At 38.3% G+C, this 18,228-nt stretch overlaps 1 protein-coding gene across 1 annotated transcript in view; it reads left to right on the top strand.

The window, feature by feature from the left end:
* IQCA1L (IQ motif containing with AAA domain 1 like) overlaps nt 1-18,228 on the top strand; it is a 1,829,164-nt gene that overhangs the window by 730,013 nt on the left and 1,080,923 nt on the right. The window contains exon 6 of the mRNA XM_044067599.1: nt 13,391-13,596. Within this exon, the coding sequence (XP_043923534.1) occupies nt 13,391-13,596 (206 nt within the window). The remainder of the gene's footprint in view (nt 1-13,390; nt 13,597-18,228) is intronic.

Here is an 18,228-nt window from a genome sequence, read left to right as displayed (position 1 = left end):
GTTGTGTTTTTAGCCTTAGAAAAGGCATTTATGAACTGCTCTTTAGAGATGTAAGGTAGGGACAGGTGGTAGTGATATCATGAGGTACGTGTGGTGGGGACACGTTTGTGAAGTTTTCACAGAACCTGTCAGCCAAGAGGTTAGCTATGTCCACAGGCTCAGTATATGTGGTATCATTAACTACCAGTTTGGCACATATCTGGCCCTTTCCTTTTAGGCTATGTATGTAACTAAAGAATGCCTTATGGTTGTCCTTAGTTGAGGAAGCTAATTTGAATTTGTAGTTTGCTTTGGAGGACTTCACAAGAAGTTTTCTTTGCTTGTTTAAGCTGCATAGGGAGTGTTTCCAGTTTAGAGCTCACACCTTCTTACTCTTAGACAGCAATTTCTTACTCTTATTGTAAAACCTGTTAATGGCAGTTGTCTACCAGGCAAGTTTGCTCTTCCTTGAGAAGTTTGTTTTGGTCCTATCAGGTATGGCCGAGTCTATGCAGTTATACAGGTGTTTGTATAGAGCATTGGTGTAGAGCTTGGCATAGTTAGCAGTTCCATCTGGGGGGAGGTGCAGGGAAGATATTTATACCATTCCATAAGAGGTTATAATCTGCTTTGGAGACTTTTTTTAGTTTAGTTGCTGCTGGGAGGGGGATCAGGTGTGATAGTTACTTTGAATGAGACTGATTTATGGTCAAATCTCACCAGGGAAGACTTCACAGTAGGGATGCTACAGTGGTCCTCCATATGGGTAAGCACCAAGTAGGGATGCTACAGTGGTCCTCCATATGGGTAAGCACCAGATCCAGGATGTTGGCACCCCTTGTGGATATGTCAGCCAGCTGGTCCAGAACATTGGAGTTAACTATGTCAAGAAACCTTTGGACAAGTGAGTTTGAGCACGAGTAATTTACCCAGTCAATGGATGGGAAGTTAAAATCTCCCAAAGCCATGGTGTTCAGATGTATCTGATAGACTAAAGTAGATAGAAATAGGTACACTGGGTATCCTGATTCATGGAGGGGGTCCTGTAGTGGGAAATGACTTCAGTAGGTGTCCTACCAACAAGTAATTGCACCTACAGTATCTCCAGGGAATCAGAATACAAAATTATTAGTCTACCACCCTTCAGTTAATAATTATCATTAGCTGACACTATATTGCCAGTTCTGTATGTTTTTTATTTTCTTAATAACATGTAAGTGTGGGTCTATATTATTCAAGTCTTTTCATGCCAGCTGTCTGAAATACATCACTTTCTAACTTTCAGCAATAATTGTCCACTTCAGTTTCTCCTTCAGTCTGCTCTGACATCAGCAGTCTTTAAAATGAACACAGTATCAGTTTTGCTCAGCTGTTTCTATGCGCATTTCCTATACTACCCTGACTTGACTGTGGTGACTACCAACTGACTTTAAATCCTCATGCTTGTCTGATCACTCTGTTCTTACCTCATGATTATCACTAATGGGGCAAATCCTGAAATGTCACCTTTTACTCCCGACACAATCAGCCTCTAAGGTTTTACTGTTTTTTTACAATAAATGAAGTATTTTACCTTTTGGATCTTTCATTCTTTGGCAACTTTACTGTTGTGGATTATTTTGAGATGTGGAACTGTTCCTACTTTAGGTTCTTATCTTGCAGTGTACCTCTGTTGTTATCCTGGGATTGGTATCCAGTGGCTGAAAAATGCATTGGATGGAAGGATCATTATATTGCAGTCAAAACACTACTGAAAGGCAAGGAAGAAGGGGTCTTATCCATCTGGACATGCCTATGTAATATGTGTATGTGTAGGGGGTGGGTCTACAGTGTGGCATTATGAGGGATATTTAACTTCTGTGGTGATGTTTACCCCATCTAATCTCCACCTACGTAATTGACCAGCAGGTGCCAGTGTCCTGAAATTTTAGTTTCCAGTAGAAGCAGACTAAAGTAGACCTTACCAGATAGCTTTTCTTTTTCTTCCCTTGTGTTAGCTACCCCAACACCTGTCTCACTAATGAAACCTAGTTCACTAGTGTCATAGTCAGGGGGTTAACTCTTTATGCCTTGGAGCCAAGAGCACTGTTCTAGCATGTTGATGTAATATGCTGCTACTTTTGAGTATATATTTTTTCTTTTCTTTGGATAATTATGGAGGCCTAGAAAAATAATCTTCTGTGTCATATTATCTTTTTTTGTACTTCACTGTGAAATCACATGGTAGCAACTTTAGAGCCATTATCTCTTTATATTGCGGTAATTATGACCTGGGATTGTTAAAAATATTCTCTATCAACTTATGGCATGTCAACACTATAAAATATTTTCCATAAATATAAATGTGAAAATGGTCACAAGGCCAAATAATGGAAATGACCTTTTTCAGTACAGGAATATCTGTGTTGTGTATCAGCTAAACATCTTCTTGTATGATATATGACTTTTTTATATTCTTGTTTTTGACTTAAATATAGTACCCAAGCCTATTAGACTAGTATCTACTTGAAAATGTACTCACAATTTGGATAAAATTATTCACTTGCTACAACATCAGAACTCAGACTGTTCTTTAATTCCTGAAATGCAGATTATTATCTAATTGTCCATTCAGATGAAACATCCACATCATTAGCTCTCTCATTAATGATGTGATTGTACTAAAGTTCTTGATAAATAATAATGTTTAATGTGCCATTCCAACTAACTCCTTGTTTCTTTTGCATTCTGTAAAGCAAAGTAGTGTTTTGTGCCTTAACTTTGAGTCAGCTGCCATAACCTTCTGAAATAGCCAAAACTATAAAACTGTAACACATTTTTATAAAATTTGTATTTATCCCTCTTTAATGTCACGCCACTTTATGTTACTTTGTCCAGTATAAGTTTTAGTGTTTTGTTGTGCTCATCTTTTGTTTTGATAAATATTATCAGCATCATCCTCATCAATGTAATGTAATTCTTGTTACTGGCAGTTTCTAGTAGTATAAAATTTATCATATTTTGAAATATTTTACTGGCAGAGCTTACACCACACACAGCCTGCTCCATGATGTAGATGGATAAAGCCTTGGCTGTGACTCAAACAACTTGGGATCGATTAGTGGTCCCAGTGCTGGAGGAATTGCCTGGATACGTGGTGAATGATCTCTGTCTGCTTATCTGTCCCGAGTTAGATGGCGTGAGGTGCATGGCCAGGGAAATGAGCTATATTCCAGTTTCTCAGTGATGACTGGAGGAACCAATAGAGGTGTTTGTTTCAGCAGAAGGTAGTGTGGTCATTGGGCTTACATCCCTCATGGAGCCAAGTGACAATCCTGTACTATGTTAGAGCACCCAAGGGGCCCTAACTGAATATGTGCAAGAAATAACCACAGGCCATAGCAGGAAACCCACAGTCCCCAGATCAAATAATGGCATCACTCCTGGCCCTTGACTCTCCTCTTGAAGGGAATGAACACATTGCAAGGCACTCATCGTAAGGAATACAAGTAAGCCACCTGAGTGACTGGGCTAGGGCTTGATGCTTAGGTGTTGACGCTAGGAGCAAAAACCTGACCTAAGCCCCTACCAACTTATACTTATTTCCGTTTACAGTACTTCAGAACTAATTTACCTTTTGCTATCACAGAAAGCTGTCACCTGATTCATTAACTCAAAAATGCGACCTAGCAGAATGATTTTTTTCTCTGTTACTATATGTGTACCAGTCTACGTATGTCTATAAAACAAAAGTGAGGTTTACAAGCTAGTGATCATTTTTGTGATTTTTCTGTGAAGGATTTTCTTGACTTTTCAGTGGATTTTTTTTTTGCCAATAATTTATTTTATTTTTATGGAGATTTATTTTTCACAACTGAGGGGTAGAGCAATAGATGCAAAATTCACCCCTAGCTATGCAAACCTCTTTATGGAGTTATTGGAAGAGGAATATAAGGAATACAAATATTCTGACTATTATTGCAGAAATGAAATAATCTTTAGGCACACTGCATTCATAAGTTGTCTCTTAAAGGCGATGTAGAAATGTTGAAATATTTTATTTTAAGATCATGCAAAATAATAAGTTCAGTATTAAGTTTTACTTATAAAAATTAGAAATTCTCTATTGGATAATTAAGAGTTATTTACTTATGTTAAAAATGGTCAGATATTGATTAAAATGCACTGTAAAGTTACACCAGTGAACAGCTTTCTAGTGACTTCTTGTAAACACTTCCCACACTTATTAGAATCCCTTTATATTACGAATTCCTACAAGCTCACAAGTATGCACAGATAATAGCAATCTTCAGCAAGAAGCCTTAACCATTTGGTAATTCCTGCACACTAGAGGCTATAAACCAGAATGCCTGGTCACTTCATAAGATGTTTGATCATAGAGTTACAGCAAACCACTAACCTACTCATAATAATTTTGTTAATGACCACATTAAGAATGGAATTTATTTTGTGATTAGATATGCTTACTTTATTGACTTTTTAATGTATTTATTTTATAAAGAAGCATTGGTACAATCTGTTGAGTATCTGAGTTCTAAACTCTGTTCTAAAGAAGTTTCCTAAGGTAGCTTATTGAATTTCTGCTTCTCTAATGGACTGTTTGGTCTACACTACATCTATACTTCCCCCAGGTTATAATATAATCAGGGCTGATAGAACTATCAAAAAGGTGGAGGTGTCATCATACTATACAAGACTGTCTTCATGGTAGACCTTGTGCATAAAAAAATCCCAACATTTAACAATGCAGAAACCCTATTCACCAAAATTCAAATCAATCAACAGAAGCAACTAAACCTTGTGGGTCTTTACATACCCCCAGGTGACAACATACTTACTCTTGAGTCTATACTAAACTGGACATTTTCAAACCTCCCACAGGAGACACTCCTCCTAGGGGACTTTAACATTGACTGGAAATCCATCCACAAAGCTATCACCTCTAATCACATCAACTTGTATTCCTATACTCAGCTTATCCAAACACCCACCTGCATTGACAAAAATACAAACAAGGAATCCATACTAGACTGGATCCTTACAAACAACCCATCTACTGCCTAATATTATGGTACAGTAACAACTGACCTTAGTGACCATTTACCCACATTCATATTAAGACCACACCTCAAATCCAGTAAAACAACCACCTTACGTGAAATCCGTAATTCAAAAAATGTCATACCTGAGCATTTTATTAATGCACTAAGGTAGTGAAACTGGGCTCCCTTAGCAACCTTCACACTAGACAAGACAGTGGACTACTTCAGTTCCACCTTTTTAAACATATTAAATCAGATGGCCCCCTATGGACAATTAAAAAAAAAACAACCCAGTCCCATGGCTCACTAAAAGCACCAGAATCCTTCTCAAACTTAGGGATAAAGCTTGGGATACCTGGTATCACAATAAGACCAATCACAACAGGCAGATTTCCTTAAACTACGTAATAAAGCAAAAAAAACAGATAAGGCAAGATAAGAAAAATCACTATACAGAGCTATAAGTAAACCACACCACTAATCCCCAAAAATTCTGGGCTGCTGTCAACCAAGTATTACAACCAGGCAAGCCCACTAGCCCTTCTCCCAATGTCAGAGGAGATAATATAGAGATAGCTACCCAATTTAACAACTACTTCACTTCTTCCATCCTTAACCTAACTAGCAACAGCCAGCCTTGCACTCTCCCACAACCAATCAGCAACCCAAACTCATACCCTCCATTCACTCTCAAACCAGTTCCTACCAACATAATATACCAGCACCTCACTAAACTAAAACCCACCACTTTGGCAATTGACAAACTCCCTGCAGAGTATCTCAAAATTGCCACTAGTGGTATAGCTTATCCCATCTTGATATTATCAACCGGTCTATCAACATACAATTCCAGCCCTTTGGAAAACCTCCTACATATTACCCATACACAAAGGTGGTCCCTCAACCAAACATATCAACTACTGCCCCATAGCAATCTTATCCCCCTATCAAAAATCCTTGAAAAATTTATCCATTCTCAGCTGATGATACATTTACTTAAAAATAGGGTCTCTTCACCAACACCCAACATGGCTTTCGCCCATTCCATAGCACCACCACAGCACTCATATCCTTCACCAACACTGTTAATCAATATAGGAACCAAGGAAATCTAGTGTCTGCCGCCTTCTTTGATCTGTCCAAAGCATTTGATACAGTATCCCACAGCAAACTACTTGCTATCTTAGCCAAACTCAACCTAAACAACCCCTCCTTGCTCTGGTATCAAGACTACCTATCCAACCACCAACAAGCAGTTAAGTGGCATAATTCCCTCTCCCCCTTCTCCCAGTAACAGTAGGTGTACCACAGGGATCCATACTGGGACCCCTATTATTTAATATCTTTACAAACACCATCCACATCGCCATCCAGCAAGATACAATAGTCCAATATGCAGATGATACTACACTGATCTGCTCAGCCCCCACACTCCAAAGACTAAAACCCAAGAGGCCTTCTCCAATATCAAAAACTGGTTAAAAAACTCACAAGTAATACTTAACCCCAAAAAGACTCAACTTATGATTTTCCACCTACCAAAACTACTGACTCTTCTGCTCTTTTCTCTATCAGTTCTACCAGTAGCACACAAATCTCCCCAGTATCACAAGCTAAACTTCTTGGTGTAATTCTTGACCAAAACCTAAAGTTTGACAAACATATAGTACAAAGCATATCCAAAGACAATAAAAAACTTGGAACACTATACCGCTGCAAAAACTATCTAATCAAAAACACCAAAATTACTATATACAGAACTTACCTTCTCTCTGCATTATTCTTATGCATTCCCCTGTATTAACAAACCTTAACAAGACAGACCTACACAAATTGTCCATGTGCTATAATAAAATAGCTAGATTTGCAACCAACTCTAATTTCCGCTCCCACCACTGTCACTCACTAAAACGATTAGGCTGGCTAGAACTCACCAACTTACTAAACTATAACCAACTCACCATGGCTCATTACTTTCTGTACCACCCAAACAAGATTCCTGATCTCTCAGGCTTACTCAACTTTCACAATTCTGCTCACCAAGTAAGATCCACAAACAAAGCCTTTCTTGAAATAGTTAAGTGTAGACACAGTGCTGGTGAATCCCTCTACTCCTACACAGTTGCTAAAATCTGGAATTCTCTTCCACCGTATATCAGATTGCAAAGCATCAGTCCCATCTTTAAAACCCGGTTAAAGGCCCACCTCAATATCATCTGGCAATGTACCTGTGCTGGCCATGGCTATCCCTACTACCACCATTCAGATCAATCTTCCTCTGGCACTACTCAAAGGTCAAACACAGAAAAAAACTACCATAACGAATTGTATTTTTAAATATATGTATATAACTGTATATAGTATTACTGCACCTTCTTACTCAAATATATTATATTTTCTGCTTTACTACTGTACACGCTATATATTATTCACTTCTGTAACTTCCCATCATACTATGCCATGATATACTATTGTTTACTCTGTTGTTTGTTTGCTCTGTTAATTTGTATTCATCTCTGACTTTTTTATTTTTATCATGTATGTGGAGCTTTTGTATTTTGTATTTTTTTTATTTTATAATTGTCACGTATGTGGAGCTTTTCTCCCCGGGTCTCTGCTGAAAACGGATACCTGATTGCCCAGTCACACCAACCCAGTAATCAAATATAAAATAAAATAAATAAATAATAAATTATGCATGTCTATCAAATCAGCAGCCAGTCTACAATTTCCAACATGTAAGTGATGCTCTGTGTGTCTTTATTAGGATTTTTCTTCTGAACATAAAATTATTACACATAAGAGACATTATTATTATTATTATCAGACAAGTGTGGTACATTTTTTACAATATCTCTGTGATAAATAACCTGGTTAGCTCAGTCGTTAGAATATCAGACTGTAATGACTGAGTGAGCTAACCAGGCTTAGTCATTAGAGTATGAGATTCTTAATCTCTGAGTCGTGGGTTTCAGCATCACATTGGGCAAGTATCTTTTTTAGGGAAGGGTGTGGTTGGTGTAATGGTTAAGGTTTCTGCCCTCTGGTTATCAGCAAGGTGTGTAATTGTCTGTCGACTGATAGCCTAGTATTTACCTTTGAAATGTTATTTCATGTTTTTTGCTGTTTGTCACTGTGCCATTAAGGGGGTTGGAAATGGCATAATGGTTAAGGTGTTTACCTTGCAGTTGCAAGGTGTATGGGTTAATTCTCACTCTTGGTAAGCATGCATAGGCTTAAAAAGGCCCCCTAAGGTCATTACCCTAGTGATTACCTATGAATCCATGAACCTATCATGTAGAAAAGACTTCTAGACCAGTCAGAAAAAAGATTTTGAAAGATTTAAGGACATCCATAATGTTCCCTGTACTAGTTCTGTCACACAATATTTTTTAGAATCAATTTTTTTCTGATCCATCTACTCTTAGATTTTTCTTTTGCATGTCTATCCTTCTGTGATTTACAATTGGATCTTACTTTAAAAGCATGTTATATTTCATGTTAAACACATTACAATAAAATGAAAATAAAGAATTATTGTTGAAATTAATATTTATTCATTGATTGATTGATTGGTTGTTTGGGAATATTTTGGGTGAAAACTGGTTTTAAACATGATATCATTAATAGGGAACAAAATTTGGTATACTGCAAGGGCATAAATCATTCCTTGTTTATCTATTAACTTTTAGTAAACCTTGAATGCATTTTGCCAAAGCCATTTTTTTGTATTCAGCGAATAATATTTCTTTATTTTAACATAGACTTACAAATCCAATGGTATTTTCCATAACTTTCAAAGATGCAACACTTCTCAATTTTATTCATATTTGGATGTTGTTTTGGCAACTGACAAGACGGACATTTTCAAACCATGAATATATGCACATGGAAGCCAGAATTATGAATGAGTTCAGGGCTGGTGTTAGCATTTTGAGGGCCCCCAGCAAATGTCAAGTTGGGGGCCCCCTAGGCACTTCCAGTATAAGTATCATCCTATCAATGCCATCCATCCTAAGCAATCTTTTATTTTGTGCTGCAAACTTTTAGGAGTAGTATCCACAGACAGACCTGTCGCTACAAGCTCTTACATTACAACAGGCCTATACCACACTGTCACTATGTTGACCTGTCTAACAAAGGGGCAGTTACAGTTACTGGCACTTAGTTGCAACAATGATACATTGCAACTACTCTATGTACAGGTCTGGACTTAAAGTGAAATGATGACTGGGCCTACATTTCAACACGCCCCCAACACACACACACCCCCTCCAGTTCTCTCCTCTGATCCCCCCCCCCCTTTGGGCTCCCCATACCACGCACATTACTTTTTTTTTCCTTTTCTCACATTTTGCTTTACCCTCAGCTTTTTCAAGAAGCCATAACTTTCTATATGCTCTGAAGTGCATTTTAAAGTTTTTTTTTCTTTCTATACAACCTTTTCATCCAGTAATGGCTTAAACGAAATGATGATTAAGGAAATAAATTCACTGTTGCTGTTCAGCTTTAGTTTTCCTTGCATCCTTTCAACACATCTTTCCTGAACAAGACAGCTCAGTCATAACCATTTAGAAAATAACTCAAATAAGCCAGGGCCCAAGAAGCCATAGGTTTACAGATGGTCTGGGATGCATTTTAGAGCATTTTCTCAACATTTTACTCCAATGGTTGCCTAAACAAAAATCATGAAAAAAAAAAGAATTTCAGCCTTATTTTTTTTTTTCTTTCAAGGAAGACATAAGTTGTGCCCAAGGCTTAATTTTCAAAGCTGACTAAATAGTAGCTTACAGTAAACTAACAAGCCAGTAGTTGTGAGTATACTTAAGTCTTATCAGGGAATACTGCCTACCTCCCTATCCCCCTACAAAAGACAGTCACTGCCTATGCAACCCTCTGGTGTTAGACTGGGATGAGAGCAGAGATTTAAATTGCCTTAGTCATATATTTCAAGTGACTGCTGATATACATATGCATAGCATGTTCTTCACCCCTAGCCCTCAAAGGCAGCCACATGTATATGTGCCTGGTACGTGATTGTGAGAATGATTTCAGTAATATATTTAAATTTGTTGCTCCTAGACAGTACACCTCTCTTACACAAGCTATAGTAACCTTCTTTGTACACCACTGAGGTCTGTGAGAAACACTGCCCTCAGCTCAAACACAAGCTATAATGACTTCATGTGTGCACCTCTAAGGTTTGACTGTGATGCAAATTAAGGATGTAATAACTACACAATCTCCCACCCCTCATAACCCGTAGCAGCTTTCTGTACACACACATTTGAGCAGGGCTGGTTTTAGAATGGGTGTCACTGTAAACAGAGGCTATTATCAGCTTTATCTTAAAAGGGTCATATCTCAGCACCATTCATGTTAAACAGCGTATTCAGAAAATTGATACATTTTTCTCCAACCAGAAACAGCTTTGGTGGGGGCCCACACAGAATCAAGTTTGATTAAGGGAGTCCCCATTATCCATTTAGGCAGTCTGGTGACTAGGGGCCACCAGACTCCAAGAATATCTAAGTGTCTCAATGTCCTGTGATATATATGTCTCACTTTCGAACTATAATTACTTGTTAGGTACATTTTTTACTGATACACAGAAGAATAATGTCTGTGTCCTGGCATTATTGGGTGCATGCACAGATAAAAATCAGTGATGTTTTTCACACACACACACACACACACACACACACACACACACACACACACACACACACACACACACACACACACACCACACACACACACACACACACACACACATGCATAAGCCACAGCAGATCTATATCACCGTATCGAAAAGTAAAATGTCGAACGCTCACAATAGTGAAAGTGCCGAAATGTCGAGGGTCCGTTTTTGATATTGCTGTACAGTTAAGATTGGGATATTTACCCTTTCCTCACTGTAGTGCGATCTCGGAGTTGGAATATATATTTAGCAGAGGGTGTGGGGGGGCACAGCCCCACACAATAATGAGTTTGACTTTCGGCATTTTTGCTCTTGTGTGCATTCGACATTTTGCGTCTTCGATACGGTGAAACAGACGCGGCACAGCAGTACTAGTTTTGTACTTATTTCAGCAAACAGCAATACATTGTGCAACACTGGTACTGCCACACCAGATCAGTGACTGCTGTTTAGCAGTCGTCAAACAGCAGAAGGGGTAAGATTTGTCTCATTGAGGAGTAATACATACCTGTCACTGTCCCTACTTTCACAGACCTTCCCTGATTTTGTTCATACTTTTGCTTTGTCCTTCGTAAAAAGTCTGATTTGCTAGTAAATCTTTCAGGATTACAAACATTCAGTCAATCCAGACATCTGAGTTTTATACTCATTGTCCAAAAATACATGTTGATGCAAAATATGTTATCCTAGTAACCTTTTAAGTGAATTAGAGTAATATTTAAACATATTTCTGATTCTGAGCCTTTATTATATAATTGTTGGGATTGCACTGAATTCTTAAGCAAATAAATTGAGAGTTATAGTATCTGGTGTTCCGGTATTATTTATAAAACTACCTGAAAGAGAAACAATCCCTGATGACCGGAAGCATCAGCTCTTCTTAAAATCCAAAGTTTGCACTGAGATCAGTCAATCTGGGCTGCCAATCTCTCTAGCGCTTACTTTGCTCATGTTCATTATCAGCTTCATCCTAACAGGGTCATATAACAGCCCTGTTCAGGTTAAAGAGCATAATTAGGAATTTAATACATTTTTTTCCTCGTTTTTTCCCCAGCCAGCAGCAGTTTTTGTGGGGTCCCCACACAGTCAAAGATGATTAAGGGGGTCCCCTGCAGCCATGGGTTTTACAGGGACCTAAAGCTGGCTATGTAGTTAGTTTTACTGGAGAAAATGTCCAACAGCAGGGCTTAACTAAGCTAGAGGCACTATGTTACTGGTAAAATATTGAATGGAATTCTGATGCCTGTTACTTGACAAAACACTGTTACTACAACTAGAAATATCTTTGAATTTTAAGGGAGATATAAATAAGAGTTATTACCCTTGTGGTTTATTAAGTATACAAGGCTGCTGTACTAGCTTTCATTGGTTTTACAGACATGTTACAAAATATCAGGATAAGATAACTTGCTGTGGTTGGGGGCCCCCAGCAAATGCAGGGTTCGCTGGTGCCTAAATCCAGCTATCAATGAGTTACTATGTATGCAATGCCACTAACCATGCCAAAAGTAAGAACTGTAAAATATTTCATCCACAGCTAGGTTCACTTCTACCAGCCAGATATCCTATTTTGGAAACATAGCTGAAAATGTTGATGGTCAGAACATCGAACCACATCTGCAAACTCCTGAAATGCGTCCTCTCAAAACATTGAATGCCGATGTTCTGAACCGCAAAATTTCACCCCCTTTTTGATCCATGTTAGAACTTGTTTGCAGGTGTGTCGCAGTTGGAAATGTCGACGTTTGATTTTTTTTTTGAGTTTCCAAAGATTCGGTGGTTTGGGTTTTGAGGAAACGTTTCAGTGATGTGCACATTTGTGTATGTGCTGTCGACATTTTAAAGGTAAACCAGCTGAAAGCACCTGATAGTAACAGCGAATTTGTACTATGTATCTTGACTGATACACAAGGAAAAGATAAAGCAGAAAAGGTTCAGCAACATAGTTATGCATGTTGTCAAATAGCATATACAGGAGAACTGTCTCCCCTTTAACCCATGTTTTGAACATTTTGATCAAGTAAAAAAGTCACTATTGGGAAGGCAACAGGGGGCCCTTACATATTGTGATAAAACTTGCATAATATTTACTTTCATATATTTATTAAGATTGTGTAGAAGACTCATGAATGCTTTAACCTGTCAATTATCCTTTGTTATAAAAAACGTAGGCGTGACTGGATTGGGTTTGCTGCTGCGCATCTGATGTGGTGTGCCTTTGAGATATAGCCTAACTGATACAATGCAAGCCAGATTTTTTAACTGTTTTGTGGATATTTGGAATAAATCTAACAGTTAACATACATAACAAACTAGATTGTTGTACTCATTGTGTCTGAGTAATACCACGCACCAGGATGTACAGTGTTCTAAAATACCAGCAGATCTCAAGAGTTGTGACAATATTCTGTGATACCACAGACTTGTTCATGTATCATTCTATTATTAAAACAAAATAATCAAACTTAAATAAAATAATATGAACTGCCAGTTCTTGCTTCACACTCAACTCAGAATTTCCCATGGATGTCAAGCCACGCATAGCTTGTATATACACAGAACAACAAACACTTGATCGCCACAGTGCTTTTCTTAAAGTAATTTAAGTATAAAATAAGCACTTATCTAAAATAAGCATTTTAAACATATGAGTCTTATTTGTTTGAAGGTACCAGAACCACAGTCAGAAAAATCATCCCCTGTTATTCTGAAGGCAAAGGAAGCTGAGGTCAAAAGGCGGGTGATCCAGGAAGAGCATGAAGCAGAGTACGGGCAAGCACAGGGTGTAATAAAAGAGAAGCTCCTGGAGGCCGAAGGCATGAACATCAAAGAGACAATGAAGGAACAAATTCGGCAATGGTTTATTGAATGTCAGTAAGTACCATGATTGTACAAGGACTACTTAATATCTTACACTACAACATAGCCGGCCTTAGGCATAGGCCAACTAGGCGACCACCTAGGGTGTCGCTCTAGTAGGAGTGCTTTTCCAGTATTTATTTGGTGTAGGCAGACCTGGATGGGGGCACTGGGTGGTGTGGTTGGGGGTGTCGTGGAGGTGTTTTGCCAAGGGCACCAGTTGACCTAATGCCGCTACTGCACTACAATTATGAAAAATGCCAAGGAATATTACCTCTTGTTTATTGATGAGAGATTCAACTTTTAACAAATGCAAAAAGCAAAAAAAGAGCATGTTTGCCCAAAAATAATACTTGGTCATCAGAAATATATCTTTTTAGAAAAACAAAGGATGCAGGATCCCCACTACATGGCTCAAGGCTCTGCTCAGTTATGGGTCTGCACAGGTGTGTAACAACGAGTCCTTTCTTTCACTCTCTTGCAGTCTGCTATTCCATGACAATACAGTCTACATACTACCTACAGATATTCCCAGTCCCAAGCCTTAGTGGCTGTCATTTGCCGTTCCATTGTTTTTTTACAGTGCGAGTACAATGAGTGTATGTACTCATTCAAGCTACATAATAGGAGTATATATATTTCCATACATGCTGTTTCCTAATCCCTCATAGCCAGCTTTCAAGATGGATGCCCTGAATGTGTTAATGATTATTATCACAAATGATAAAATGGAAGTATTATGCTAATCTGTTGTCAAGGGATCAATCACTAGCCAATCAAAAAAAACATTTTTTTTAAAACACCCTTTGTGATACATATATATCTATATCTATTTATTTACCTATCTATCTATCTACATATATATATATATATATATATATATATATATAAAATATATATATATATATATATATATATATATATATATATGTGTGTGTGTGTGTGTGTGTGTGTATATATATATATATATATATATATATATATATATATATATATATATATATATATATATATATATATATATACACACATATATCTATATGGGAACACTAAATAATCTCGAAAGTTTGAAATACTGAATTTCAACCTTTCAAGACCATATAGCCGAAACCCCAAACTACCGAAAAACCAGAAGCGCGAATTTCAAAATCCTGACTATCGGGAGTTTGAAATTTGCACTTCTGGTTTTGCTGTATGGTGGAAGGGCAGGTAAGTATTTCTGTTTAACTGTGTTGGTTAGAGGTTTAGTGTGTAAGTGTGTGTTGTGAGTGTGATATGTGTGTGTGTGTGAGGGGGATGTAGGCATGTGGTGGTGTATTCATGTGTTTGTCTGGGTAGTGTGACCTTGGAATTAGATTATTTAAGTAGGGGGGGTGCAGGGGGCTTGCCCCCCTGCTTGTCTGTAGGTTAGGTTTGTGTGTTTGTGTTTTGGGGGAAAGTGTGTGTATGTGTCTGTGTGTGGTGTATGTTGTGTGTAGTTTTCAGTAGTTTGAATTTTGCGGTTTTGTTTTTTCGATATTGTAGTGTTTTGGGTGTTTGGTCTCGGGATTTTGGGCGTCGATAGAATGAGTGTTCGGTATTTAGTAGTGGTTCCAGATATATATATATATATATATATATATATATATATATATATATATATATATATATATATATATATATATATATTTCTCTCTCTCTCTCTGTCTCTATATACATACATACATATATACATACATACATACATATATATATATATATATATATATATATATATATATATATATGTGTGTGTGTGTGTGTGTGTATATATATATATATATATATATATATATATATATATATATATATATATATATATATATATAGAGAGAGAGAGAGAGAGAGATATGTATATCTGCCAGCTTCCTGGTCCCCAAAGTACTGTAATCTTGCGCCGGTATATGAGGTCAGCTGAGTTTTTGATCACACATACCTAAAAAATAGCTAACTAAATAAATAAATAAATATTCATCCCAAGGACTGTATTATATATATAAAATCAACCTCACATCCAGACTAGTTCATAGGATCATATGATCGTAGGACGTTACTAAGCTAATGGTCCTAGGGCCCTTAGAAGCCTAATACAGTTCTACCCTTATTTCCACGATCAGCACCAATTGCCCCTGTCCAAGAGGGACACAGCTGGCAACCCACAGGGTGAATTTACAGTTACCAATCCAATCATCCCGACTGTGTTTGAAGAAGACCAATAAGGTGCTGTGTTTGACAAGAAGTGGAGTCTTTTCCCAAAGGTATGGTAACCTCTTGGAGACAAATTTGTCACTCCAGTAGGGTCTATTAATGTGACATACCAGGTTAAGGTCTTTAGAGCGACTAACCCGTGTACCATTTGATTTGCGGATATGCAGCATTTCCAATGAAGTAGGGTCAGAGATTGCCTTATATGTAAGTCGGAGATCACCTCTGAGTAGTCTGTATGAAACAGAATAAAATAACAGTGATTTCAGAAGATCCACAGATGTTGAAGACCTTGAATTTTCCTTGTGAGGAACCTCTGTGGTCTCTCTAATTGCTGCAGGTGCTTGGAAAGGTGCGTGTTGTACTCGATTATTGGCCTGATGAGGGAAGAGTACAGGGAGGTTATAACTTCTTTTTTTCCTGGAGGCAATGCCCTTACTTATGAGATGAGCAATATAGAATGCCCTTCTTACCACTATGGAGACATGGTGATCAAAAGTAAGGTTGCTGTCAACCTGTGTGCCCATGTTTCTCATCAATGAGTGGAACTTAGGGTGTTGTTATTGATGTGGTAGTTAGCAGGAACATCACTCTTACTGAAAGGGATGATAATACATTTTTTTTACATTGAGTTTAAGGGCTTGAATTTGGCACCAGTCATTTGTTTGTGTATGATCCTCGTATAGGATGTTGACATCATTTGGAGATTCATGACCACTCCCAGTTTGCAGTCATCAGCAAACTTTGTCAGCCACAGACTTTTAGTTTTTGCTTGTACTTCTGAGAAATAGATTCCAAACAATAGAGGTCCCAGGTCTGATCCCTGTGGAACACCACTAGTTACAGGTCTGCTGTTGGAGGTAGCTCCACCTATTTTGATGATATCTGTTCTATCAGTGAGCCAGTTAGCAACCCATTTAATGATATAAGGGTTGATACCTAGCTGGGTGAGTTTGTCAACGATACCTGAGTGGGGGCATAGAGTCAAAAGCCTTGGCTAAGTCTAGGTGGGCTGCATGTACAGATTCCTCCTCATCCAGGGCCTTGGTGACTGTCTCAAAGAAGTCCACCAGGTTTAACAGGCATAATCTCCCTTTGCCAAATCCAAACTGAGTAGGGTCAAGTGTTTGCAGATTACCTATATCTTTTTGATAAGGTTAATGATGATTCGCTCCATGGCCATGCAGATAACACTTAGTTCCCAGGGTCAGTTAAAGCAACATCTTTATGTGAGGGAATAAGAGTGGCCATTTTCCATTCAGCTGGTATGAAGCCGGTACTTAGACTATGATTGAAAAGAGTACCCAGTGGTGTTGCTAATTCTTGTTGGAACCCATGTAGGATGCAGCCTGGGATGTTATCAGGTCCTATAGATGCTCTGTTTTTGGCCTTAGAAAGGGCATTTATGACCTGTTCTTTAGAGATACAAGGTAAGGGAGAGGTGGTAAGGATGTCACGGGGTACGTGTGGCAGGTACAGGGGAGTGAAGTTTTCACAGAACCTGTCAGCCAACAGGTTAGCTATGTCCACAGGCTCAGTATATGTGGTATCATTAACTACCAGTTCAGCACAAATCTTGGCCTTTCCTTTTAGGTTACGGATGTAACTAAAAAAAGCATTATAGTTGTCCTTAGCTGAGGAAGATAATTTGGATTCATAATTTACTTCAGAGGACTTCACAAGAAGTCTTATTTGCTTGTTTAAGCTGATAAGGGAGATTTCCCAGTTTAGGGCTCATTCCCTCTTACTCTTAGACAGCAATTTCTTATTATTATTGTAAAGTCTGTTAATTGCAGTTGTCCACCAGGCAGGTTTGCTCTTTCTTGAGGAGCTTGTTTTGGTCCTATCAGGTACAGCCAAGTCAATGCAGTTATATAGGTGTTTGTATAAAGCATTGGTGAAGAACTCAGCATAGCTGCCAGTTCTGTCTGAGGTGGGAGGTGCAGTGAAGTATTTATACTATCCCATAAGTGGTTATAATCTGCTCTGGAGAAGTTTTTTAGTTTAGTTCCTGCTGGGGGGGTCAGGTATGATAGTAATGAGACTGATTTGTGGTCAGATCTCATTAGGGAAGACCTCACAGTGGGGGTGCTACAGTGGTTCCCCATATTGATAAGCACCAGATCCAAGATGTTGGCACCCCTTGTGGGGGTGTCAACCAGCTGGTCCAGAGCACTGGTGTTATCAAAGTCGAGGAACCCTTGGGCAAGTGAGTTTGAGCACTAGAAATTTACCCAGTCAATGGATGGGTAGTTAAAGTCAGTTAAAACCATGGTGTTCAGATGTATCTTGATAGACTCAAGTAGACCCAAATAGGCAGATTGGTTGTCCTGATTCATAGAAGAGGTCCTGTAGCTGGCAATGACATGAATAGGTGTCCTACCAACAGGTAATTGCACCTGAAGGATCTCCAGGTAATCATAC

The sequence above is a fragment of the Protopterus annectens genome, chromosome 3.part1 (genome assembly GCF_019279795.1).
Source record: "Protopterus annectens isolate FY-2018-M chromosome 3.part1, PAN1.0, whole genome shotgun sequence".
Lineage (NCBI taxonomy): Eukaryota > Metazoa > Chordata > Ceratodontiformes > Protopteridae > Protopterus > Protopterus annectens.
The sequence above is the reverse complement of the archived record's forward strand: the minus strand, read 5'-3'. Positions and strand labels throughout refer to the sequence as shown.